Here is a 26,611-nt window from a genome sequence, read left to right as displayed (position 1 = left end):
CTTGTTACAGGGAGTTATTATTTGTAAAGTATTTGTAAGTGGCCAGTCAACTGTGTTTGTAGTGTTGACTTTCAAATTTGCTGACCTTAAAGTGATGATACAACTATGAACGACTTATGTGGACAAATGAACAAGGGATTGAGATTCTCATAATCATTGCTTTCTGTATTCATGGGTGAAATGTTCAATAGGGATACAGCTATTTCAGGGTTAGATATTATCTTATTAATATTGGGGAAGTTTTCTGCCTAGGCAGAGTGGTGAGAATATTATGTGTAGCAAGGTAGTATGAATAGATCCAGAGTTGTTGAGCATCTGGGTTTAGGTTCTGGACCCAGTCCTATTAAACTCAGCTGGAGAGGTGCGGGCTTATCACCTCACAGAGGCATTTTAAACTTCTACCTCAGTCCTTTCAGACTTACCTTGAAGAAGGAAGCAAACTTTGAATTGCAGTGATAAACAGAAGAACGATGAATGCACAGACCAAGTTTGACTTGAATACTTCATCCCTCATTTGAGAATACTGTAATTTTAAAAGAAGCAAAATCAATTACTCTGTAGCAGAGTTAAGATTTGGAGGAGATAAGTTTCATCAGTTTGAAGTTAAGGTAAAACAGAAAGAAGACAGAACACAATATCTTTTTGAAAATGATTACTTAGAAAGTTGTATCATCCAAAATCTTCACAGGGCAATATCTTCATACCTCCCACCAATTTTTCTCTGAAACTCCAGGAATTAATAATCCCTCCCCAGTAAAGGGCCTGCAAGGATTAATGAGCTTATCCTACTCCTGCCCTAAGAGCTTCTACCATTTAACAGGGCAGAAGAGCCCTCACCAAGTAAGCTGCAGATCAAACTCACGCAGACTTCCCTCATTAATAAAATGCAGTTATGTAAGAATGGTGCTCTGTTTGTTAGGTGTGGGGACATGGGCAAATGTTTTACCAGGGAACCTTTCTACCTTTTAAATAAGAGCCATGGGGAATAACTTCACGGAATCTTAGAGTTTAAAATATCCCACAAGATCTCCAGTGCTGTAGCATCTTGTCTTACTGAAGACAAATAGAGGCTCATAGACCACTATGGTGGATGCCCTTCTGTTCATTCTAGGCAGCCCTGGGGAGTCGTGATAACTTTATTTGATTACTAAGAGTATTCAGTAATTTCATTGTTGGTCTAAAATCTCCTCAAAGTTTTGTAGTTTGCCTCACTCCTGCCGCAGTTCCCAGACCATTGTGGAGTCACTAAGCTGTGTAATCTTTTTAGAAGGAAGCACAGAGCGCTTAAAAAACTGTGAGAGGCATTAGAATCAGGTGTATGCAAGTCTCTCGTTTTGCCTTACTGACATAGAAGTCAATTGAATTGCTGTAAATCATACAGAATACAGATTGCCTTATTTTGGGATGAGGGAGGAGGCATAAAGCTAAGCCTGGCACTGCAATGTTATAATCCTTGGTTTGAATTTTAGTGTCACTTTACCCGTGTAGCTGATCAGTTTCTCTCTCACAACCTCTCAACTTTTTTTCCCACAATAAATAATAAGGTTTAAGTCAGCTCCACAAAATGACAGGATCAGTCCACTTTATTGGACTAATGTTTGAAATAACAGTTACAGGATTTTGAAACTGTTGTTGACTTCTGGATGGGGTCTAGACTGTAGATTGGAATTTACTGTTCAGAGTCGTGGCTAAGATTTTGGGAATGACCGGTAGCTGATGAGCAACCTGGGGATCCAGGAACTATAAAGAATCACTATAAGCCATCACCTCTCCTGATAAAACTTCAAAAAATATGTCTTGTTAATAATTACTAATACTAATAGCGTTGCCCAGGACCAGGGACAATCTGAATGACCCACACAGGCCAAAATGAGTTAGTTATAAAACATAAGTCAAAGGGAGATAAATGTCTGACATCCTTATAGCTGGTTACACACAACTTAATTTTTTATTGCTTCACTGATAACCAATTTGACTACATAGATTCAATATTGGAATTTTTCAAACTTCGTACATAATCCTCAGTGCATTTAGTCCTTCATTTTCATCATTATTATCATCATTATCATCATTATCAGCATCCCAACCCCTTGAACTTATGATAGGTCATCATTTTCCTGATTCTAGAATCCCTTATGCAATATACTTTACCTACATGCAAATGTCCGTTGATTGCTATGGGGGTGGCCACCTCTGCTTTGTCAGGGAAGCAGGCATTCTGTCTTTAAGGCTGTGCATGGCATCCTCTATCACAGACACTCTCTGCTCAAATGCTCCAGCGCCTAAGTTTGAGTTTTCACTCTTATCTATGGTTCTTTCTCATTCACTGGCCTTTTCTTGCTGGGGAAATATCTCTTCCTATAGATACCAAACAGCCCCTGAGAATCCTTTCCTGAAAGTTTCTTACTGATGACATTTAAAACAAGTGCATGCTCCCAACTAAAGCTGCAGGACGTTTTGTGCTTGTCATTTTATTCAAATACCAAGCTAGTGGAATCAAGTAGGGAGATTTAACTTTGTCTCCAGCCCCATCAGTATTTCTCTATGAACAAAACTAACTTCTTTGAACCTCACTTATCTTCTCTGCCAAATGGGACATATAAGGCTTGCGATGCTAAAACATCCCATTACTTTCATGTTTGAATTTCAGTCCCCTGCACAGCCAGAAAAAGAAAAAAAAATCTGTGCCATTGATGTCAATCAAACATAGAATACTGGGTTTCAAAATGGAGTGCATTGTGACTTTGAAATACAAGGAGAGAAGGCTTATGAAAAGAAAATTCCTAATTGGCTCAGGATGTTACAGTATCCAGAGTAAGTGCTGATTCACTGAACTTTATTTTGCCTTGTGAAGGTCTGAATACTTGGGTGCATGGCTGTATTGGGTTTGTTATATGCATCTGTTTTCTCAAATTAGAAATTCTTTGTCTCATTTCTGTTTTGTCCTCGTCTGATCACACTAATCTTCCTATACTTCAGTTGTGAGCATTGACCACTGCACAGCTACCCGCCTTTGAACATCAGCTTTTATACTTCCTAGTTATGAGACTTAGGGTATATCTGATAGGCTGTCTATATTTCACTATTATCTCCTAGAAAATGAGTGTGATATGAGCCACTCACAAAAGTTGCTGGAAAACACACTGAGCTCATATGTTGAAAGTGCTCAGTGTCTTGTGAAGGCAATGTATCAGGAAGATGTGCCGCATTTTGTTCATGCCTGGAGACCTTAGCCCTACAGTCTACTGAAATGACATCTCTAGAATTAGTCAGAGTCATGAGAGTCAATGGGTTCTAGATCCATCACAAGGAAACCGAGAAATAGAAGTATGGTTGCATGGTCACGTGAAAGAAAAGCCTATTTCATATTCTTCATCCACAGAGGGATGATCAGTGAAGCTAGTGGCAGATGTGATGGACAGTGTCTCTCACCTTGTCTGGCTCTGTCCCTGAGACAGTCCTGAAAAACATTCCTTAGTGAGGAGGAAGGAAAACACCCTACTCATCAGGATTCTCCGTCTCCACTACAAAATAATTGCATCATTCCCCTCTGACTGTAGCTCTGTCTTCATGGGTAGCTTACTCCCAGGAAGGTGTTGGCAGACCCCTCTTCTGGGCAGGTTTGTGCCAGCGCGGTGTATATGGTAGCTGCACCTGCTCACTCGCTCTTTCTCTCTGTGTGGTCTGCTGTGCATTTATCACCCAGCCACTCATGGTAAGACACTCCCCTGTGGTGGAGGTGCCTTCACAACAGGGGACCAGGGAGGAGAAGAATAAAATAAAAGTGCTGACTACATTCTTCCATCCCATACATGGTGTGGAGGGCACTCCCCATGAAAGCATTGGGGCAACTATGTGCTTTGTGTCTAGTTGTGAGTAATATGATATTGTCATAAATGAAGTGGGTTATGTTTATTGCCTTTGTTCACCTGTTGCCAACACCAATATTTCTGCTCAGAAATGAGCATTATCTCAGTCCTAGACACTTTTGGTTATAGGATGAATACATTTTTTTTTTACAATTTCATTTTATCGTTGAATAAAATTAGCTTTAAGAAAGAGGATTTTCTCACACATCTTTCATTAGTCTATATTAATATCTTATTAAATTTAAGAAGACTCTCATTAGGGAAAAACTGTTAATTCTGAATAAAAGAGTTAATAACTTGACCTCTACTACCATTATACTTGTGTATCATATTTCACAGTGATGGCCTAGAGCTTCCTTATTATTTGAACAAATGGAATAGCCTCAACAAAACATGAGTCTAATTTGTCATGAGATTTAAGTTTTGAAATATATTCTCTTTTCTCATTTCTGGTCCAATAAAATTATTGGTGGCAATAATTCTACAAGTGACCACTTGTAGAATCTTGTGCCATCTCACTTCTTCCAAGCAACCTGATGCTAAAGGGAGGGTACATCCTTTCGTGTTTTGACAACTCACAAAGAAACATGATAATATGTGTCTGAGATGTGCTGTGTCAGATGTATAAGACAGGAAGACATACGACTTCCCTTATATAAAACTGTTTTAAGTGGTAGCATCATAGGTAAGGTATTGGACTGACCATTGTGTAAGCCATGGTGAAACCAAGAGAACAGTGTCTACTCTATGTCTAACAGTTCTTTGCTTGGAAGGGCCTCGTTGCAGACAATGCTGCTTTAACATGAAGGATTGGGTCCATGACCTTTGGGATGAAATCTTCTCAATTCTATCATTCTGTATCATTATTATAGGCAGAGTTGGTATTCCTCACTCTGAAAGCACTGATGATTTTGTGTGACTAGAGATGGCTAATTGGTCTAATAAAAACACACATGTGAAATGGCCCTTGAAATTGTTTGACTGCCTTGAGGCTGGTAAAAATGGCAGTATTTTACAAGGCATTAAGAGTGTGGGGAGTCCTATAAACCTGCTGTCTGAATAAGGGCTGGGTTTCTTCCCTGAGCCTCTCTTGAAACTTGTCCTTTGTACTTGAAAAAGGAGACCGAAATACTCCTGTTTTAAGACTGGCAAAGACAGAGGAAAACAAAAACAAAAAACAAAAAACAAAACAAAAAAACCTAAGAGAAACCATATGTTACAAGAGAATCATTCCTTCAAAATGAGAGCATGAGGATGATGAGGAAGTGCCTGACTTAGAAAAGTGTGAAAGTAATATCTGAGACCATTTGATTCAAGTTCCATGTTCCAACCTGTAAACAAAGAATGGAATGATGCAAAAAGTCCAGTATCTCCAAGAAAGGACGTGCATGTTGTTTATTACTGTGTTTTAGAGACCAGCATCAGAATCCACAGGAGCACTATTCATTTTTCAAGGTTTCTTGGTCAAATTTCTCCCTTTTCTTTCTATTTCAGTCATAGAAACTCAAGACTCTATAGTCACAAAGAACATCCTGAAGTGTCTGATGTATTTTTCCTAAAACCTCTGAGTCCTCCGAATATCTGATTTTCTTTAAAGTACACAGACACCTGAGAGAAATTCTGAACACATATAAAATATCAATTTTACTCAGACAAAGTATTATCTAAAGATGTTCTTGGGTAGCAAATAGTAACTTTTAAGTGACAGGAAATAGTACCATTAAATGAATGTTGTGAAAACATTCAACTCAGAACTCCGTTCATGCCATGAAAATTACAATACTTTTTGTTAAACAGAAATGAGTAAGAACTAAAAGCTGATTTGTGTATAAAATGTGATGTTCCCCTCAATTTAACTTTGTATGCATTCAGTATTGTTAAAGAGCTGTCTTTTCTGTTTCTGCGCTTTCAAACCATCTCATTATTCAATTAAATTCTTGACTGTTAACCTTTTTGCCTTCCTCTGAGTATGCAGCTCGGGGTTGTGCCTGAGAGGAAGTGCATTCCATTCTCTTATTTATTAGTTAATTTATTTTACCTACACATGTGCACACAGAACTAAGGTGATAGAGTTGCTGTAGTGTTAGTCAGTCTTTCTCAGCACCAAAAACATGTGGTGGATTATTTGTATGTGTGTGCAGATGCATCTCTGTAGTGAGTTGGTAGAGGGGATCAAATAAATGCTTATGAGTTTACATTATACTCTTTTTCTTCCTTCAAAATCTTTGTCACATGAATTGCTATATAATCACTCCTGTGTATCATATCCCTTACTGCCGGTATCACAAATATATGCTAAACTGCAAGAAAAGCAGACACTGTGAAATTGTAGGGTTCTGCTGTTGTGTTACTGATGGTCTAGGCTTAGGAAACGTATTGAAATAGATTTGAATTCCGTATATGCCACCTTGGTAAATGTACTCACATTCTCTGAGGCTGCCACACCTGTCAAATGACAACACTAACACCTACACGGAGGGCATTGTAATGCTACATGAAGTAACAAATATAAAATGCTTATAATAGAGCCTGCCGTGATGGTAAGGGAATATGTCTCCTTATCAGGCTGCTACCTTCATAGCAGTTTACTGCAGCCTCTGAGGCACATAAGCGTTCACAGCATTTCTCCTGCACAACAGAGCTAACAGCTCATGGATACTTTGATACACAATTTGGGGGATAGAGAGGTCTGTGACTGGCCCAAGATCACAAAGGGGAGTATAAATTCCATGAGAACGGAAGCTGTGGCTTTCTGTCTTTCTCTAGGGCTCAGAACATGATGGCTAGTGGAACACTAGCAGAGCATGAAATGAAGAGATCAAACGCTCTGAGTTATGCCAGATGGACTTGCCAGAAATATCAAGAAGGGTAGCTAGAAAGACTATTCTTGCAGGAACATGAAGAAATGCATGTGTGAAAGAAACTCATGTATCAAGACGCTTCAAAGGCTTATTCTCATAGAAAGAGACACAGCATTTGGAGCTTCTCAAACACTGGATGCCCTTAATTAAAGAGCCTGTCTTTCCCCTGCACAGATGTAGCCCATGGCAGTTCAGTGTCCAAGTGGGTTTCATAGTAATGGGAACAGGGACTGCCTCTGACATGAACTGATTGGCCTGCTCTTTGATCACCTCCCCCTGAGGGGGGAGCAGCCTTACCAGGCCACAGAGAAGACAATGCAGCCACTCTTGATGAGAACTAATAGACTAGGATCAGAAGGAAGGAAAAGAAGACCTCCCCTATCAGTGGACTTGGGGAGGGGCATTCGTGGAGAAGGGGGAGGAAGGGACGGATTGGGAGGGGAGGAGGGAGAGAGCTACAGGGGGGATAAAAAGTTAATAAAGTGTAATTAATTAAAAAAAAGAGCCTGTCTTTCTCATTTTTAAGACACATCACAGGAGCCGAGGCAGCCAATGTGTCTGCTCCAGTGAGCTAGAGGCACTGATAAGAGTACCTCACTTAATGAGTGACAAGTCTGTGCTCCATTAAGTGGATAAAAATTGGAATCCTGGTACTTTGGGATACAATATATATTAACAGTGTACCTTCTGCTGTTTCTCATTAAATGTTTGTTTGTTTTAAGAATTCTAGAATCGTAAATTTTTTGTGAGGGTTTATCATCTAGTTTGGATTGACATATGCAAAACAATGTATTTGTTTAAATATATAGTGTATGATATCATGTACCTCCCACACCAACTCCATATGCCAGTCCAGCTGGTCCAATAGTTGGCCCAGAATCTCTGAGGATTCTCTTGTCCTTGCCTTCATCTACCTGAAGGAGTAATGGGATTACAGATGCTTCCACTAAGTGTCCAAAGTTTATGTAGATTTCAGGGTCCCAAACTCAGGTTCTCATGCATGTAAACTAGTGTCTTTACCAATTGTGTCATCTTTCCAGCCCTTAATTTTCATACTCACCCCTCAGCATGCTAGTGAGGTCAAATCCTTTGTCTTATTTCATATTTTGTCCTGACAGGAAGTGGGCTCAAGTCATGTTTATTAGGTGGTTAGGTTTATGCTCTTTCTTCTTTTTTAAAACAAATATTTTTTGAACGAAATACGATTTTTGCATTAGTCCAGAGAAATCTATTGAAGTGACAAAAGTCTATCAATCTGTCTGTCTATGCAACTATAGAATAATAAACAGCTCTTTGTGCTTGATTTTATTTCTAAAGGGGAATTTGAATTAATGTTTTTTTTTCTCCTGGTGTCACTGTGAGCCTTTCAGAAGCTATCATAGTTCATATTAGCTCAAGTTAACATTGGGACCTTTTGACATGAGCTAGCCTCAATCATACCCACTCAGCCAAAGGACAAAGAAATATAGCTGAAAATTTAGAAAAACAGAATACTCCAAGAATTTTTCTCAAAATACATGTACCCTTGCAACATCAGCATCTTAAAGGCATTTTATACACATCACAAAGTAACTGTGCAGTCTGTAAACTGTTAGGCAAAATGAAGAGAGTTTTATCTTCTGAGTTAGGTACAAATACAGAAAGACTTTCTCAAAGGGAGAGGTTTCAGAGTCACATAGATGATGTCAAGATTGGAAGAAGGAAGAGAATCTAATTTTCACTGAGATGATTTGATTTTAATACCTAACATACTAAAATGCCAATATCAGAAGTCAAAAATGTCCAACCTGTTACAGGATGTATATTCACTGTATTCTAGTGAATAGTTTTTATTCTAGTTTTTATTCTACATGAAGAACTTGCCATTCTAGGTCTGCGTCGTGGCTTATGGGACACTACACTTAGTTCTCCCCAAATAAGTGTTCATGCTATTCAACTCTCCTAAGCTCTAAAGGTTTTATGCAGGTTTCTTTGGCTGGGGACATCCATCTATAATTGTATTCCTAAACTTTATTCAGAGCGAGTCTTGTCCCAGAAATGAATGGGGAAAAGGAGCTGAGACGTATTACCTTTCTTTAAGAACTCTAGATACAGAATGGAGCAAGATGGGTGATCCCACAAAGAACAGCTCTTCGCCGAATAAGGAAGCCTCGTGACTTCAGAGACAAAGGTGAATGCCTTATGAAGGATAAGCAGTTAAGACAAAGGATGTCACCCTAGGAGAAATCTGAAGACCAGAAGGAATACTGAAAGACCCTCAACCCCAGTCACAATTAATATAAAATAATCAATAAGGAGATGGCTTTCTATAAAACTGATGATTTTGAAAAGTATAGGCATCCATCTTCAGAGAAATTTCAGAGTGTATATGAAATACTCTAAATGTACATCATTTGATATATTTAGGATCTTACCCTAAGCAAAGAGTAAGCATGAAAGTGATTAACCATGAGAACGGCTATGGAGATGTAGTTGGAAACTTACAGTGGTGAAAACACAAAAAATTTAAAAAATCTTTTAAACACAAAATGGACAGCATGCTTAAAAGAGTTTTTGGAATTATAAACACACTACATATTTAAAATGATAAGAGATGCACAGACTTATCTAAAGTGTGAATTTTTGATAGCATGTACATGTAGACACCTCTGAAATCAAAGTGCACTTTGCTGTCTCAGGAATATTAAAACCTGGAGATCTTTTCAGGTAGGTGTGTGATTGTTTTCGTAGCCACCAGGTGGCACTATCAACTAGTACCACTTCAAATTCTCTGGTTGAGGCTTTTCTTTAGACTGTATCCAGACTGACTTTGAGAGCAAACCTAGATTCATTTTGAAATTTAGATCTTGGGGCGTTCTTTCCATTTCCCTACTCACTACCAGGATTAGGCATGTGGGTTCCTCACTGCTGGTATATGCTGGGTAGATTTTATTTTCTGGTCTTCTTTACCCTGAGTGTGCTAACCCAGCTAGCTCTCTGTATGTAGTGTGTGTGTATTCATGTGCATGTGTGTGTTGTGTGTGCTTCTCATAAATTCCTAGTATGGTGCAATTTTTATTCCTGAATGATAAACAGAAAACGGAGTGTTCTTGGACTGATGACTGATTTTTATAGAGTCAATAAAACATGGTTCTTGGCTTGGAATTCTATGACCAATGTTTAGGCTCTTGCAGGCTCAGTGTTCCCTTCGCTAAATGTGAGAGTAACCTTTTCTCTAAGGATGCAATAAGCCGGTAGATCACACCAAGGCTATTCTCTGATTCTAGTATTCCAAGCTTTGAAAATCTTGCATTTATACTTTTCTAAGGCTTTAGGACATTTTTCTACCTAAACCTTTGTTTCTTATTCTTCCATCTGCCTCTTTCTCTTCCATACAAAACTCACAAATAATGAACAGGCTTTTCTTCTTCATGAAGGCACCAGCAGGAGCCAGCTTTAGGAATGTGAGCAGAGGGTCTTTGCATTATAGCGACTCTCAACCCCAGAGCCCGGGCTTCCTAACTGTTTCTCTCTGTGTCATTTCATCAAGCACAAGCTGAATTTCATGATAGCATCTGCCTTATTCTGTTGTTTCGGTCACTTTATACTATCATCTACAAGTACTCAATTGAAGGCACTTATTATATATTCTCTGCTTAGCAGTAACTTACTCCCTAGAGAGGATGAGAGAGAGAGAGAGAGGCACTGAGGAAAGTCTCTGGGGCCTATGGGAGGGGGCTAAATGTCTCCTGAACTGTTTCATATTACGACTGTCACCACTGAGAACCATAGAGCACATGCTAGATGTCACACGGCTGGATCATCAGCGGGCACACTCTCTGTGTCACAGAGTACCACTCCCCTACTGCTCTGGAAGAGCTTCCCCTGCTCAGAGAACTCAGCCTAAACATGCTTTCCCTGACATAGACCGGTTTTTTTTTTTTTTTTTTTTTTTTTTTTTTTTTTTTTTTTGTTGTTGTCCTAGAACTATGGAGCTGCAAATAAGATGCAGGCACTGTTAGCTAAAGCATACCACCTACTTCAGTCTGCAGGGATTAGAGTGCCTAGTGAGGCAAGTACGGTTTAGCAAGAATGAATAAAAGGGTTTTGTTCAGTTCTGGGCTGAACTATAGTGTCTCTACAAGTTAAATGAGAAGCTTCTCTGAAAAACCACTCTGCCCATTGTCCTAGTTCCCTTCGTAGAGTAGTCAGGAAAGAAAATGATTTTAATTTCGGCCTGTAAGCCCTTAATTATATTACAAATAAGAAAAATCACACCTGCTTTTTTTGGGGAGTGTTGAGTGAGGCAAAATGTTTCTTTCTTTTCTGTTTGCTTAGTATATAGACACAATGGAATTTGAATTGGGGATTGAAGGTGGAAGGCATTCATTTCAGAGTTTGCAGTCTGTAAGTAGTAATCTGAGAAACTCACTAGAAACAGGGCATGTGCACACAGTTGTGGAAGTCTCCTCCTGGAGAAAGCACAGTCTCCCAGGCCGCTGAGCAAACTCACATAAGAATTGTTAACTGGGGCTCAATGCAGTCGTGGATCAAACTCTTGAAATTTGCTTGCAAATGCCCTGCTGTTCTTGCTGGAGGCTTTCTCAGAAGCCAAACACCTCCTGTGCTCATCTAAGGAAGGTCTGTCTGCTCCTAACCTCGAAAAATAGTCATTCAATTACGCACATATCTTTGCTGCTTTCCAATACAGGGTTGGGATAGAAGAAGGAAATAGAAAATGTTATCAGCACAGCAATGGTTTGCCATATTTGAACAATTTCCCTAAGCAAGGCATTGTCTCATTGTCTCGGAGACTTTCATAGTACCTTGCATCATGGTTTATGCTTGTCAAGTTGACAGGACTAAGAGTCATCCAATAAAGGAACTTCTGAGAATGCCTGGAGGGGATTAAATTAGCCTTTGGACACACATATGATTTTGTTGATTAAGTTAATTGAGTAAGAATATTCACCCTAACTGTAGGTGGCACCACTCCATGGACTGACTCCCTGAACCGAATACAAAGATGAAAAAGAACTGGGTACCAGCAGTTTTTGCTCTTTCCCTCTTGACTGTGAAGGTAATATGATCAACCTCTTCAAGCACCCCAATTACCTTGCCAAGATGGACTGTACTTTAAACTATAATTAAAAAAAAATCCTTTCTTCCTTCAGTGCTTTGTCAGTCTTTTTTTTTTTTTTAAATCACAATAACAAAAAGTAACCAAGACAACTCGTGTTTGAGGCATATATAGCACCCTCCTTTTACATAAAGGGGTGCATGCTTAGAGGAGTCTTTTTATTAGTCAAAGGTTGTATAAAAAGGAAACAGCAAGGGAGAAATTAAGTCTGACTCAGAATCTACAGCTTATTATCAGATATAGATTAAGGGTGGAGTCTGATACAGCAGACAAACGGATAATTGGATAGTGTATAAAAATCTAATCCATACAGTGCTCGCTGTTTGCATTTACATTAGGTTTTGAGAGTCTACACACTATAGGCTATCCAGGTTACAAATGGAAGTGAATGCATCTAGGAGCAGATCCAAAGGCTTAGCAATGTTTCTTGGCCTTATAGTCTCAACGTGGAAGAAACTCTTTTGATGCTTAATTAATCAAGGCATTTTTGTTCTTTTAGGCATCTTTCCCTTAAAGTACAGAGACAAGGATTTCTGTATCTAATGATCATCTCCTCTCATGGCTTTCTTATTTCCAAAGATAATAATAGAAAACCAATCAAACCTAACCAAACAACGGACAGAGAAAAGACCACAGCCCTTGCACTCTCTAATCCCACAAACATTGACAATGATTTACTTCAGAAAAAGCCACTGTGGAGACTCAGCTCTACCTTGTGCTCCAGGCTGGAGTCTTTAAACATCAGTGAGAATGGCTTGATATGCTCTCTTCTCAACTTATCGCCACTCCGCAAGTCGATGGTATGCTCTATTCTCTTGTTAATTTCCTCAGGCCCAGACTGGACATGCAAAGCTTGTGCGAGATGGTTTGGAAGCAGATTTATTGAATTTCTTGTTAGGGCAGCCAGAGTCTAGAGGGAAAGCACATGCAAACACAATAAACCTGCTAGTCCCCTTAGGATCCAAAAGAAAGGCAATGTTTTTAGATTATGTTGCATCGCACACAGTCACGGCATTCCATGCAGTTGTAGTCAGTGGAGACCACCCACGTGATCTGTTAGCATTTGGTTCAGAGAAACACAACCTGGCAAAATGTCACACTGAGAGGAGCACTCTCTTTCCTCTGTGTAGCTGCACTGAATTCCTTTGGTTGAGGCATTTAGGGAGCTGTTGCCCGAGAAATGTGAGTCACCACTGTTTCTCTAACCAGGCTCATCCCAGGTATGAAAGAAAGAGAACCAAAGAAATGACAGAAAGTCTGAGTATCTGGAAAGCCCACCAAAGTGATATCTTCCCACTGAACATTTCAATGAGTTCTTTCACTTAATGGGGAAGGGAAGACTCGGGGTGCCTCATAGTTTCCATTTTCCTTTTAGGTGTTCCTCAAACACAGTCATATGTGCCAGGCTCTGCTTCTCAAACTTGACCAATATTAATAATTTTTTTTTTACCATAGACTGTTTTCTTCTGTCACAAAACCATATATATCTATATTTTCATATAGATATATGTACAGTATTCTTTAGGCAAAAATTGTGAGCAATTCCAGCATCTCACTGTATCCCAGGATTACACAGCATGGGGTCGAGGAAGATGCACCACCATGACTGGTAACTGAACATGGGGACATGGATGCAGAGATTGCATTGGCTCATGAGAACCTATCAGAGACCTTGTCTCCTGGTGACTCAACAGCCACTGATAAAAGATCAATCGGCTGTCTCTAGCCAAATGCAATACTCATTCACAGCTCCAATTTAAGATAGCTTTTTAAAGAAAACTAAAAATTAAATCAAACAAACTGTAAGTTGGCCTAAAGGAATAGAGGAACAGAGAAGTCCTATCCGCCATCAAGGATTTCCTTGAGTGGAGGAAGAGCTGTGGTGCATCTATGGGGAAGCACAAACTCCCCACCTCGGTACATATTCACACTATCTCTTTGCCTCTGCCATCCTCTTAGGTTAGCTATGAAAAACATAGTTTATCTATGCTTGAAACACAGGCTAAACAGACATCAGATTGTACAATCATCACAGGAAAGCACATGAATGATTATGGAGGATTTTAAGAGCCTCTGGCCCCTATTTTTCATACATAGCCTTGGAGAGATTTAATCAAGAGCTACAACTTTTTCAAAGCTGAGAGGAACCCACTGACTTCAGGGTCTGAGCTCTAGAGTCATGGGCTCTGACTTCATCGAAGCCATATAGACTTTTGGAAAAAGCAGGGACCAATGTTGCAGAAAATTGAACAGCAGGGTCCAGAGGGCTTGAGAATTGATGTGGTTATACAGCCAAGGAAGCTGAACTGGTGGTCCCTCCATGGAGCTCTCATTTGTTTCATAGGCTGCAATTCTTCCCATTCAGCTTGGTGGTAACTTATGTTTTTTCCTTGGAGAGGAGGTGGGAAGGATACCCATGCTGCGCCTGTATGGATGTTCTTTGTGACTGAGGGATGCTAGAATGTTCCCTGAAAGTTCTTACAGCTGGAGTCCATTAGCTGCATTATATACATGTGTTTGTACTGAGAGATATCTGCTACTGTTTATAAATTTAATTTTCTTATGGTTTCCTCCTTTTAATTAAATCAAGCATATCCACTCCACTAGCCCATCATGCCTGCAGCTCTAACACTCCAGGGTTTACAGAGTAAGCAATTTTTAAAACATGTTTTGGGGACAGATTTGTTGCAGTAGCAGTGTTGGCCACAAGAGCAGCTTTAGGGCACATGTACTCATCAGAAGATTGACATAAAATCAACACAAGAGGCTGAGCACCATTATTTTATTTAAAAAGGGCTTGAGCTTTTTTTCCCCAAACAAAAATGACATAGTCTTGGAACAAAAGAAAACCCTTAGATCACATTGAATTAATTAATTAACCATTAATTGCTCTGGTGAGGCTGAGGGTCAAATCCAGCACCTTGTACATATCAGGTAAGCGCTCTGTTATTGGGCTATGTCCCAAATGACCACAAATGATTAGATAAGTTGTCTGCTTTGCTTTTATTTCTTCTCATGCTGATGGGGGCTGCTGAAAAATGTCATCGGGAACTGATTCTAATCTATAAAAGGTCTTGGAAACCAGGGTAAATGTTGTTGGTTGCCGAACAGAGGATTCTGTGTCATTGACCACTTCTATAAGGTAGAGACCACAATCTCAACTGCTCAGAGCTCTCCTAATGGTTCCTGGGTATCAGTGCACTTGTTCCCAATGAAAGTAAATTTATTTCATCCCTCTTTTATCAGTGTCATGCAGATATAGTTACTAGCTGGGATGGAGTATGTTTGATGGAGACCCACAGCTTTATTTAGACTACACATAATAATAAGAAGAACTAAGTCATCTCAAGAGGTCAAGCAAGTAGAAATAAGAAACAGGCAAGCCAATTATTTTCCTCTGTGTAACATCCATGCAATAGATACATGACTTTTATGGCGACTACAGTTTGGGTTGATTTTTGATACCCTATACCAAAAAAGACTGGAATTTTGTCCTATGTTCATCATAGGACATCATCAGTGGGCTGAGGCTGCCAAAATGGCAGTCCAGATACTTTTGTTTTTACAGTGAATCGTTTGTAAGGAGTAACTGGGTCACAAATGACATGAGTCATTTGTGAATATAGAGTCACACCAGAATGTCTTATTTTTAATAGCACAATACTTTCTCTTCTTTTTAAGTCACCTAACATATAAGAGCTAGATTGAGATGAGGTCAAAACAGCTGGAGTTTTCAAATGATTCCAGTTTTAAGTTGACCTCCAAACTGTGAATATAGAACAGGAAACATAAGTGGAGGAAATGAAAGGAAGTGGGAACCATTATCAGCACATCTGATTATGAGATGTGCACATATAGTTGAATGCATATTCAAATAGACATTTTAATATAGAATTAATATATCATTTAACATTGATACTACTTTTTAGCTGCTATTTTTAAACATTTAGGAACTCATGACGAAGTAGTAATATATTTCATGCTAGTCAGATGTTGTCGTGCTGTTATAAATAGATGATGCTATAAATAAATGATGCTGTTCACCTTATCTGGTGCTTTAAATATCAGACAGGTCAGAACAGCAGTAGAAATGTCGGTTACTCCTTGGGTTGAATTCTTATGTCAGACTTTTCATTGTAAAACAGATACTGTCATTCCCACAATTATCTTTGTTGAGGTTTATACTCTCTTCAGATATTTCTGAAATTACTCTCTTCTCCACACACATAAGACACATCAAAGTTCCTGCATGAATTACAGACATTCTGTAGCCAAGATTTTAAAGATTAGGCCTTGCTTGAGAGTGTGCGAGTTGTGGAAGTTACCACCACAGTGTCTGGGGAGCCTTTTGTTAGCTGTATTTGAGGGCGGGTGGGGAAGGTTGTCATTTGGTTTAAGTCATGAAAAATTCTCTGTGGGATTCACCTTGCTTTCCTTTAAACCCACTTTAGCTCTGATTCCTTTCTAGTCCTGTCACTTCCTGGGTGGCCATAACATTGTTTGGCCTTGTTTCCTAGTACTAAACTTAAGGCCTAAGGTATGCCTGTGAGACCCATCCAGTTATTCATTGTGGAAAATGGACTAGGAAAGAATGTAAGAGCTGAAAGATGGGAAAAGAGCTGTGAAATGTCACAGCCATTGTGACTCAAAATTCACAGCAGCTGGGAATACTTCCACAAGGTTCATCAACCACCAGATGTGGAATAAAGAGGGGTTGAAGGGAACCCTATTCCCCATTGCTGAACCATTTCTACTGATTCAGGAGAAGAAGAGTCATTGCCCTCAATTATGTACCCACTGGTGGCCCCAACAGACTCCAATGTGTAGTTCTAATAGTACAGTTACACAGATAACACAGGTTAAATTAAACAGGTTACATTAAAAAAAAAGTGTTATAAATCGGGACAGAGGCTGGTAGGAAGGAGGGGAATTGATAGAAATATAAAGGAAACATAGTGAAGAGGCTAGAGAATAACCCTGAGCACATCCTTCCTTCAAAGCACCCCTGCAGAGTCTGTGCATCAGCTCACACAGTGTCAATCCTTTCAATTCACTCTTTCCCAATTTGCTCCAAGAAGCACAAACATGACAGGGTTCTGCATGATACTGTGCTTCTGTGGACCAGTCAGGCAGGAAATGTGAATCTAGTATTTCCTTCCTGCTGCTGCTTTCACTAGTTGAGACTGGAGGCTTGACCTTTTTTACTGACCACTACCTGTGACAATGGCACACATTTTATAGTTGCTCGGGATACACTTGCTGAACAAACCCATTCTTATAGCCGCTTACTGAGGTCTCACAATATATATGACTGGGGTAAAAGCATGGACGACACCTGCAGACACAAGACTCTTAGACTCTGCACTGTCCAAAAGCTTTGACCCCAAACTTCTTGAATTATTTTTGTCTGTTCCATGGGTTGCTAATTTGGAAACAGAGCTCTGAGTGTCTTACTTGTTTTTATTTTCATCTTCTGTTCAACTGGACCAGTTTGTGAATAAGACCTACTTGTCTGCATCCATATTACCCCTTCCAGAATGCTGAGTTATCTTCTTCAGGAGTCTGGCTTCTATTTCATTTTATTTTCCCAGGTGCTCCCTGGGTACCCCGTTTTTCACACTTGATGTTTTCTAGTTTGGTCACGTCAGGTGCTAACTCCTTTATGGATCTCAGACTTTATGCAAATAGAATATGACCCTGTACTGGAGTTTAGACCCAACAAAACCTGATCTGTTAAACAATTACTCATCTGATTTTGCCTTATGCATCAGAACACACAGAGCCTGGGCACAGCTCCTGGGCACTGGTCTTACCTCTCCTTTCAAAATGAAATCAGAAATGGTCTCCTCCAGGGAGCCTATGCTGAGCCTACATTGTCCTTAACAGCATAATTAATTTCTTGAACATGTGTGTGCTTATTTATTAGTCTCTGCTCTCCTTGAAATCAGACACAGTGCCTCATCTATGACAAAGATTCTGGTACCTGATGTGCTTGCTTGTTTTTTTTTTTTTTTACACTTTATTCACTTTGTATCCCCCCATAAACCCCTCCCTCCTACCTTCCCGATCCCACCCTCCCTTCCCCTTCTTCATGCATGCCTCTCCCCAAGTCCACTGATAGGGGAGGTCCTCCTCTCCTTCCTTCTGATCTTAGTCTAACAGATCACAACCGGGGTGGCTGCTTTGTCATCTTCTGTGGCCTGGTAAGACTGCTCTCCCCTCAGGGGGAGGTGATCAGAAAGCAGGCCAGTCAGATTGTGTCGGAGGCAGTCCCTCTTCCCATTACTATGTAACCCACTTAGACACTAAACTGCCATGGATTACATCTGCACAGGGGTTCTAGGTTATCTCCATGCCTGGTACTTGGTTGGAGTATGGGTCACTGGGAAGACCCCTGTGTTCAAATTTTCTGGTTCTGTTGCTTTTTTTTTTTGTTGTTGTTTTTTGTTTTTTAATAAATACACATTGATTGAACAACTGAGTGGAAGGATATGTTTGCCCATAGGAAGATTATCTCCAGAAAAATGTTGCTAGTCCTCCAAATGTCATATTTTCCCCCTACATAACTCTAAATTTAGAAAGATCCTCTGCACCAAATCTTTCTAAATAAAATTATTTTAAGCTTTTATTTCTAGTTTTTTTTTTTTGTCATCATGAAATAAAAGATACTATCATGATAGTTGACAGTCTAACCAAGAACAAGAACTGTTAAAGACATCCTTGTTATGCACCACAGAATGAGGTTCCCTTTGCATTTAGGGAATACAGAGATGGCTTTTCCAACTATACTTCCCCATGCTACTCCAGGGCACCAGAGACCTGAGACATACCATCAGAATGTGGTAACTTTTGAATCTTTCCTAAACTAACGCTCTTTTCTAGGAAACTTTAGTTTCTAGCTACAGGTTAAGAATTTCCCTTGAGCTTATAAAGGCTAAACAAAAAGGATCTATAAGTTTTTGCTCCCCTGGGAAGTGATTGCGGTATTCTTGGTATCCAGTTATAAAAAGTTGTGGATAAGTGGACTATGGACAGTCCACTTATACTTTAGAAGGATCTATAGAGGATGACAAGTCCAGCAAACCTAGGGCTTTCCCACTTATACCAAGTAGGCCTGTCATTTCTCAAAGATGGTTTACTTCCAGTTTCAAACCTGAGTCCGCACTCAGAAGCAGCAGGATCAAAGGCTGCTTTCACTGACTGTCAGACCAACCTCCCATCACCTCTGGTACATATCTTGAGCATCTGTCATTCCACCTGCCTGCTGTGAAAAAGATATCTCCTTTCAGGTTCTTATGTAGCATCCTTAGTCCTAAAGGACATAAGAATAATACTTAAACTGGATGGGAATAGCCCATGTACATACATTAATGAAATTTATTTCCTATCCTGTTTGTTAAACAATCATCATAAGAGACAGCTCTTCCTTTACAAAAAATTGATTTGTGTTTTTGATAAATTATAGTCACATGTAATATAATTATAGGGCACATGGTGGTGTTAAACCACCATGTACATGGAGCGATGAGTGACTCATGCTAATTTGCATATTCATCGTCTTAAATAATTATCACTTTTCTTTTTAAGAAAGCTCTTCCTTGGGATAGTTTCAATGAACTGGATTTGGGAGACTGTTGTCATGTTTGGAAAAGACAGAATTGCGTTTTCCCCAAATCTAGGGATGAGGAGCACAGCTTTCTTAGAATGTGAGCTGAAATCTTGTTCTTTTCTTTAAGAAGGCACAGAGTGGCATTTAGACAAACATCAATTGGGTGACATTTCTGAAAATATTCGTATAACGTCTTCAAAACCTGAATGTAACATTTTCTCCCTCTTATAGAAATAAAATCTAAAGGGAATTGGGCCAGTCCCTACAAGCAAGGTGCAAGAGTCGATGGCACAATTTTCCTTGTTGTCGTGGAGGGAAAATGAAGTATCACATCCACATGATCTTTTTAATGCACTTTTTAGGTAAGGTCTGGCTTACTTTTTCATATTACTTATGGCAAAAAAACTTCTCTCTGCACATAGCTAACGGGATGTCTAATGAGGTTTTGCTGTGGGAGGAAGTCCCAGGCTTCTGCCCCCAGAAGACCTTTAAGTAATTCATAACAGTCTTATAGCTTGTACTCCAGGAAATGGAATAACACAAGGGTCAGAGTGTCCCCTCTGTTTTCTGAATTAACAGTCCAGAAGTTTCTAGGAAGCCTATCAGAGGATTCCAGTATCATTTGTGCCTTGCTTTCCAAAGTCCAGACATGTGCAAATAATGACAGTTCAGGGCCCAGTCAATTGGGGCCACTGTTAAATCCCACCCTAAGGCAGAACTCAGTGTTTCCAAATACTGTCTGCATGGAAAATGTGTTAAGGATGAAAGATCTGTGAAAATCTTTGACTGACCTTTGCACCTTGTGTCCTGCACTTTCAAGCTCTCTGAGAAGAAGAAGGAGATAAACAGAAGCAGCAAGGTGCTCTTAGTGCTGTCTGATCACTCAGGACACATTTACTAATTTGGTACTAATTCTAGTCTTACGACTTCACCCTTGACCTTTCGCAAGTTTGAGTGAGTGACATCATTAAAACAGTTCTTGTATTTGGGGACTTAACTCCAGGAATATTTAAACACAGAGTACCTCTCTTTTCTTTGTGTGTTTTGCCTGATGTGTAAAGCGTCAGCCTTCCAGTTTCAGTCCCTACTACTAGCTGGAGCTTGAGAAAGAGAGATACTGGTCTTCATTTTCTTGGGGTGGGATGTGCACAGGTTGTCTGCTGTGGCTGAACCTTCAGATACAAGCACAATGGCAGGTGTCTTGAGAGAAGTCTCAGAACAGAATAATGAGAACCCAAAAAGCACGTCTCCAGCACCCACCTCTGACTCCTAATCCCTGCTCTAATTACCCCAGCAAACATAACTATTTTGTTTCCTTACAGATACTCTCCTGTCTGAAAAGCTTGTCTAGATTCAGAATGGAGAAATGTAATGGTATTTGAGTCTCTGCAACCTGGGCCATTTTTAGTGAAGCAAGGCAAGGCAGCTTTGAGTCTTCAGCTGGCTGCTTGAAACAACGAGGTATATCTGTTTACACATGACAAATTTGTAGTTACCTAATTGGAAGTACATTGCCAATGGAAATTTCAGCCTTAAAATAGTTTATCCATGGTAATGAGTTCAATCCTGACTTTATGTCAAGTTCAGGTAGAATAAATGCTGAGACAGGGTAAGACAGAGAGAGGGGAAGGGACCCCTGATTCACCTGTGAGTGGGAGAGAGCTGTTGACACATAATAGGTTGTTTATGGGGACACAGGTAGGTGTGAACCCAGGTAGCCCTAGCACTGAAATCATCGAGCCAAAATGCTAGGCTGTGTGGTTGTACAGGTGAGCGCCAGCCCATGATGGACAAAATGATCTTGAGTTCACAGCCTGAAAAATTTCAACTCAAGAAGTGAATAAAGAACATATACGAGGACCCAAATTACCCAGCCCCAGTCCCCCAATATATAAAGTACTATTTTTCAGAAATGTCAGTACTATGTCGATGTACCTGAGTCTAGGTTTATGCATGTAGGTGTTTTCTAAAAAAAAAATTTGGGAAACTTTATAGGTTATCTAGGTTTTAATCTCCTTCAAGAAGAGAAGTAAATTTTGAGTTACTGGTAAATGACTCATGATTGGTATTTTAATGATTGGTGTTAGAATGATTTGTTCAGATATAATTATATAATATACTAATCAAATATAGTTATCAATACTTTTATTTCTTATTTTTATTTTTGTGTGTGTGTGAAAACATTTGCACATGTGTGTGAGAAAGTGGGTGGGGGGAGTCATGAAAACTTGATCCCCTGTAGCTGGAATTACAGAGTTCAGAACTAGGCGAAATGGAGACAAGAAGAAACCACCTTCTAAGGTGAGAGTGTTTAGGACTTTGGCTGTGTCTTCTTCCTCTCACTCTAGCGTACTTAGTACACACTTCCAATCAGAATTGTCTGATTAATCCAGCTTCTCTGGGCTGCTATCCTCAGTGTTTGTTCCTGAGCTAGTCTCTTAAAATAGTCTTTGCTAAGTGCTTCCTAAATATGCACTCCTTGGTGGAAGCTACCACACACAAGACGTGTGACGCTTTACAGAACCTCAGAACCTAAAGACATCTGTGATGCTTTACAGAACCTCAGAACCTAAAGACATCTTTTAAGGTATTTAAAGTGATATCATAACCCCAGAGTCCAAACAGACAGTGTTGAATCCAATACCTTACCACCTGGAATTCACAGGAGGAGTCTGGAGATCCTTGAGAAGTGAGGGAAGGGGTAGAGGGACTTGCAAAAAGCTCTATTAGTCCTGCGTATTTCACAAGACAGGCCACTGAAGTTCCGTATTGATGTTAAGTCAATTTAAAATAAGCATACATATCAATAGCTATCATGAGGCTGTCTATGCTAACAAAAATATTTAATATCTTTACTTGGCTGGAATTAAATTACCCCAGGACAATGAGACTTCATTGATGTTGCAGAGCAGTGACATTAGTAAAAGATGGCAATCAGGATATACCACTGAAGAACTGGAGAAAATGTTAGCAACCAATGCAATACTGTTAGAAAAGATAAAAAGAATGTCACAGATACAAATTTCACTGTGTCAAAATAATGGAAGCTGTCCCTTATGACCTAAGTGTGAAAACAATTGGACAGAGAAATTTTACCATAAGCCAGTTTGCCCAGGCATTGGTTAAGTGGGTTCTGGGATCAATACAAAATAAATCGCACTTCTCTTCCCCAAATTAGGAAATTTAGTTCACGAAAAATTCAGGTATTTGCTGTTGTTTTTCAGACCTATTCCCATATGTTTAAAATATTGCCCTCAGTCCAGGCCTGGAGGTACAGGCCTGTAAATGCATTTACTTACTGGCTGAAGCAAGAAGAACAAACTTTGAGGGCAGACTGGAATATAGAGTAAATTTAAGGCTCAATGAACTAAGTTAGTGTGATCCTGTCTCAAAATGTAAGAAAGGAGTGGGGAGCTGAAGATGTAGCTCAGTGGTTGAGTGTTTGCCTAACATGTTACAGGCTCTGGTTTCCATCACCACTACTGTAAAACAAACAAATTCCACCTATGATTACTCAATGGTTCCTAATTACCAGACCACAGTTTGTGACTTGCAAATTCTAGGTCCATCCATGGTGCTGGAAGAGTCCAGTTGATTGCCTTTTTAAAAGTTCCCATCAATAATGTGTGTAATGTAACTGTTGTCCATTTGTTGTCCATTTGCCAACTTAAACAAAGATATCTAGATCCATAATTCTGTAGAAGCTACATCAATATATCTAACTTTATCTCTTCTACTTACATCTACCCAAGAGCTTCAGGGAAAGGAAGGGGTAATTAGTCAAAGTTAATGGATCCAATGGTCTGTTTAATCCACTAAGTGCCCCATGAAAGACTTCAAATCAACTCGCCTTTCTGAACCGAGGGAAAAACTAGACCCTCTAATGACTCCCGGGCTGAACTCAGCAGCTGTCTTCAGAGTCAAGCACAAGGCAATCTGGGGTTATGACATCAGGAAAAGTCCTGTTACTAAAACACTATAGATTAACTATAGGAGATTTTCCAAAATCTTCCATATTCTCAGCACCAATGGATGTCTCATCCATGGAACGCCAAAACCAAACCTAATACTAAAATCATTAAAAACAAATTACCCATGGAGAAAAATTAGCCTCTAATTTTCTGCGTAATGAGATTGAAAATGAGCAGAAACAGTAGACCTCAAGAAAGTATCTTCTTCTTTAATACCAGTGTCCAACATTTTAGATGTTTTCAGTGGAAGTAAGCTGAAGTTAATTTCTGTGTAGGAAAAGAGAATCACATGCTTTGTTTTAGGGCAATGGAAAGGCAGATTAAGAGAGTAGATTTGCTTTTCAATTCCTTGCTGTCATGCTTTCTCATTCTTGGCCTATCTCTTCATGTAGATCTCAGCTAAACATTACTTCCTTGGAAAGATCTTCCCTGATTCCCTCAGATCAATTTTACCTTTTTTTTTTTCTTTTATTACACTGTCCTATAATCATAACAATGTTCACACTGAGTCCAGTGACACATCAATATATGCCCTTAATCAAAAGCTCCTAGGCATCCAGGCAGCCTTCTTCATTTGTCTGTGCCCACACTGGAACCATACCTAACCAACTGCAGTTACTCAACAAGTAGTTGATGAATGAATTAACAAGCAAGAGACACTTGCTCTTCTTGAGTGCAACAACTAAAATGAGTTTGAACTTAGCATGTTCTTGTCTTGTGGGCATGTATATGCACACACACACACACACACAAAAGGCCTAGCACTTAGTTTATATTAGTTTATAGCATAATACTTAGGAACAAAAAGTAGGAAAGGATTCAAGTATTGAAGTCTAAGAGATGTTACTTGATGAGAACACAATGGTCATGATAAAGAAGAATGCTGAAAGTAGGCAAAGTGCAACGGTGCTTGGGAAAATAATTAGATATATATCTCCATGAAGTCAAAATTTAGTTATTTAGTTATACAGAATGCTAAGAGAGTGGTGTTTCACTCCTTGGTTGTGAAAAAGTTTGCTTCGAATGCTTTTACATTGTCTTAGGCTTACAGCTTAAACACAACCCTTATTTTATCCTGTAATGACTACAAACAGTATATATCATCACTTGCTATTGAGTCATGTACTCCTTGGATTTGGAAGGGATTATTTGGAAGCAGTGGCAGGTCACACGATAGAGTGCAGACCTGGCATGTGTCTGTGGTGGTCAGAGCTGAGGGGGACTGTTGTGTTAGCCATTTTAGTTCTGTCATTGTATCTGAGCACTGAGCTGAGGACAGAAAGTGTGGCTACACAAAATAGCTTAGTAACTTACTAAGCTGGGAAATCAGGGCAATCTGGTCACTCTGCTATTTTCTTTAAGCTTTTTTTTTTTTTAATGATCCTTCTATGAACACATTCTGGAACCATGAAGAAATTTATCTGAAGATCATGAAACTTGTTGAATGTAGGACCAGTTTACCATGAGAAACTGGGTAATCAACAAGAGACCTATAGGACAGGTGTGATCAGGTCAGATATTACATGAGAATTCTTCCTTTTCTTCCAAAAGATGTAGAGAACTGGCTTCGAGAGAACTGCTGGTGGGGTCTGCAGAAATCATAGCACCCTTGGGGTGTTCCTGCTTCATGCCACCAGCCCAGCCAGCCCCTCTCTCAGCATTTCATTTTCCTCTGGTCTCAACATTCTCCAGTCCAAATGGGACTAAGTTGAATGGTTTCTTGCATATTTTGTCACTAGGTAAATAAATACTCAAGTGATTAATAGCTATCTACTTAGGTAAAGTAGAAAGTTACATGTGGTCAATTCTTAGAACTATTACAGAATATTCTAAGTAGACTGTGGGAGCCAGAGACCCACGTGTCTCAGAATACACAGACACACAGATACACACACACACACACACACACACACACACACACACACACACACACCTTCTAGAATTGACTAGCTTGAATAACATAGTAAACAGTAGAAACTCTGAACAAACTTAGGACCCCAAAGAGGTGGTATTGTAGTAGGATGGAAAATACATGGTTTTGGGGGGTTAGACCTAACTTGGTTCTAATTCCAGCTCTGTGTTTTGGTACATATCCTTCAGTGAATTGAGTGCGGTCTCGTGCTCATAAATGCTTTTCTTATGTGTAAGTCAAGTATCACGGTAATGCCTGTGTAAGGTTGCTCTGAGAGGCAGGTGGAAAGAGTGGGCATAGTGCTAGTGACCTGTGGGTATTTACCTATGCTCTAAACAGTAAATGGTTTTTTTCTCTCTCTCTAAGTAAGTCTTTTAAAAGGCCTTGAGGAGTTATGGAATAACATATGGAATCTCAGGCCATCCAGTATATAAAAGGGATGGGTAGGATGAAGTTGACCATTTTACGTTGACTGGAGACAGATACCAGACTCCAAAAAGGAGGCTTCCTTGCTCCTAAAAGCATAACTCCATGTTTTCTGGCATTTTACTTGCCATAAAATCCAATTAAAATTATTAATATCCTTCACAAATATTTAACAGCAATATAAAAGCTTCACCCTTGCCATCTTCTTACAAATTCTGAGTTTAAGATACATTTTGTCTGTCAAGTCCACTTCTACCCTACAATCCATTACCCAGATGGCAGTCTAATCAGTCCCTTAAAAGTCTAAATCAGATCACACTACCGTCCTGCTTAAACCTTGATATCACTCCCCTGAGAGTAAAATAAAGGCTTCACAAGCTTGAGAGACTAAGCTTTCCTCTGCTCTATTTTCTCCTGGAGTCTATTTCTCCTCTGCCCATTATGTTCTAGCTATGAACACGAACTTAAAAATACTACTGTGGGTTTTTTTTTCCTCAAAGATTTTGTACTGTTTCTTCTGTAATATACATTTATCCTGGCAAATTTGTGTTGAGGGCCTTTTAGCACTGGTATAGAATCTTCAGGAAGGTATTTTTGAAAATTCCCCCTGCAGAGAGTATGTTTACCCCCTAGTCACATATTGTTACTTCTTAAATACCACTCACTTGTTTTGGTTAATCTCTGCACTCTCCTACTCCTCTGAAATTTAAGCTCCTGGAAGACAAGAGCCAAGGACAGGGACTTGTATTTTCACAATTAGGTTCCCCACATCTAGACTATTGACCTGTTAAGTCATGGTGGTCATAGGAACTTAATCCTAGACAGAGATTTTTAAGACAGTACC

The 26,611-nt window shown here is 39.5% G+C and overlaps 1 protein-coding gene across 3 annotated transcripts in view; it reads right to left on the bottom strand.

Annotated features, from left to right (window-relative positions):
• The window catches only part of Adcy8 (adenylate cyclase 8), a 212,622-nt gene that overhangs the window by 62,767 nt on the left and 123,244 nt on the right, over positions 1 to 26,611 (bottom strand). For 2 of the 3 annotated variants that reach the window (XM_055626672.1, XM_055626673.1), the window contains exons 8-9: positions 12,562 to 12,759; positions 423 to 523 (exon numbers count right to left, since the gene is read on the bottom strand). In XM_055626672.1, coding sequence (XP_055482647.1) covers positions 423 to 523; positions 12,562 to 12,759 — 299 coding nt within the window. The remainder of the gene's footprint in view (positions 1 to 422; positions 524 to 12,561; positions 12,760 to 26,611) is intronic. The other variant, XM_055626674.1, reaches the window with a different exon arrangement.

Source organism: Psammomys obesus, unplaced genomic scaffold, assembly GCF_907164565.1.
Source record: "Psammomys obesus unplaced genomic scaffold, mPsaObe1.curated_primary_1811, whole genome shotgun sequence".
In the NCBI taxonomy this organism is placed as follows: domain Eukaryota; kingdom Metazoa; phylum Chordata; class Mammalia; order Rodentia; family Muridae; genus Psammomys; species Psammomys obesus.
This window is presented reverse-complemented; position numbering and strand designations above follow the sequence as displayed.